The sequence below is a fragment of the Chiloscyllium plagiosum genome, unplaced genomic scaffold (genome assembly GCF_004010195.1).
Source record: "Chiloscyllium plagiosum isolate BGI_BamShark_2017 unplaced genomic scaffold, ASM401019v2 scaf_13731, whole genome shotgun sequence".
In the NCBI taxonomy this organism is placed as follows: Eukaryota; Metazoa; Chordata; class Chondrichthyes; order Orectolobiformes; family Hemiscylliidae; genus Chiloscyllium; species Chiloscyllium plagiosum.
The window spans coordinates 16,881-17,804 of NW_025209864.1; the positions used below are offsets into that span (position 1 = coordinate 16,881).

At 49.2% G+C, this 924-nt stretch overlaps 1 gene segment (V, D, J or C); it reads left to right on the plus strand.

The window, feature by feature from the left end:
• Positions 1 to 226: 226 nt before the first annotated feature.
• LOC122546839 lies at positions 227 to 685 on the plus strand. The segment is given in 1 exon segment: positions 227 to 685. A coding segment is annotated over 1 exon segment (432 nt).
• Positions 686 to 924: the final 239 nt, after the last annotated feature.

Below are 924 nucleotides of genomic sequence, written 5' to 3' on the forward strand. Positions count from 1 at the left end.
TGATGCCATTTACATACTGAGGAACACCCAGTCAGACTCTCAAAGGCTGCAGCTTTATAAAGCAGAGCCCAGTGAAGGGAGAGTTTATCAGGAACCAGACACAGGGACAGGAGCACACACCATGATTTCACACATCCAGCTGATCTGGCCCCTGGCATTCTGCATCACAGGCACAAGTCTCTCTCCTTCCACCTTGAATCTTTAGCTGCTCTCCATTTCACTCCAATTCCACTGACTCGTGATTGAAGGGAAAATGCTGAAACCAGAGGAATGCTCAGTGTCTCCAACAATCTCTCATTTGACAGGCTCTTTCTGTGACAGTTCTGACTTCACTGTGTTTCCCTCTGACCCCTCAGGTATCAGTGGGGACATCATCAGGAGCCAGTCTCCCCCGGTGCTGTCAGTGGGACTGGGCCAGACCGCAACCATCACCTGTACGGCCAGTCAAGGTCTTACAAATGACCTCAGCTGGTACCAGCAGCGAGAAGGACAGAAACCCTGTCTCCTGATCTATGAAGCAACAACCCGAAACACAGGAGTCTCCAATCGATTCACCGGCAGTGGATCAGGGACCAGTTTCACCCTGACAATCAGCAACGTTCAGAATGAGGATGTCGCTGACTATTGCTGTCAGCAGTATAACAGCTACCCTCTACGTTCGGTAAAGGAACCAAGCTCAGACTGAGTAAGTAAACCTCAATCCTTCGTTATTAACCCTTTCAATTTCTAAACACACTTTCTAAAACACAAATGCTGAATTGTTGAAAGTGATAGTGGGAAGCTGCAGTGAATGAAATGGCTGATTGAGGAGCACTGTGTCTGACAGGGTGTCCAGCTGTATTTTTATAGTTCCATTGCTCCCTTTAGTGGGCGGCACGGTGGCACAGTGGTTAGAGACCCGGGTTCAGTTCCCGCCTCAGGCGA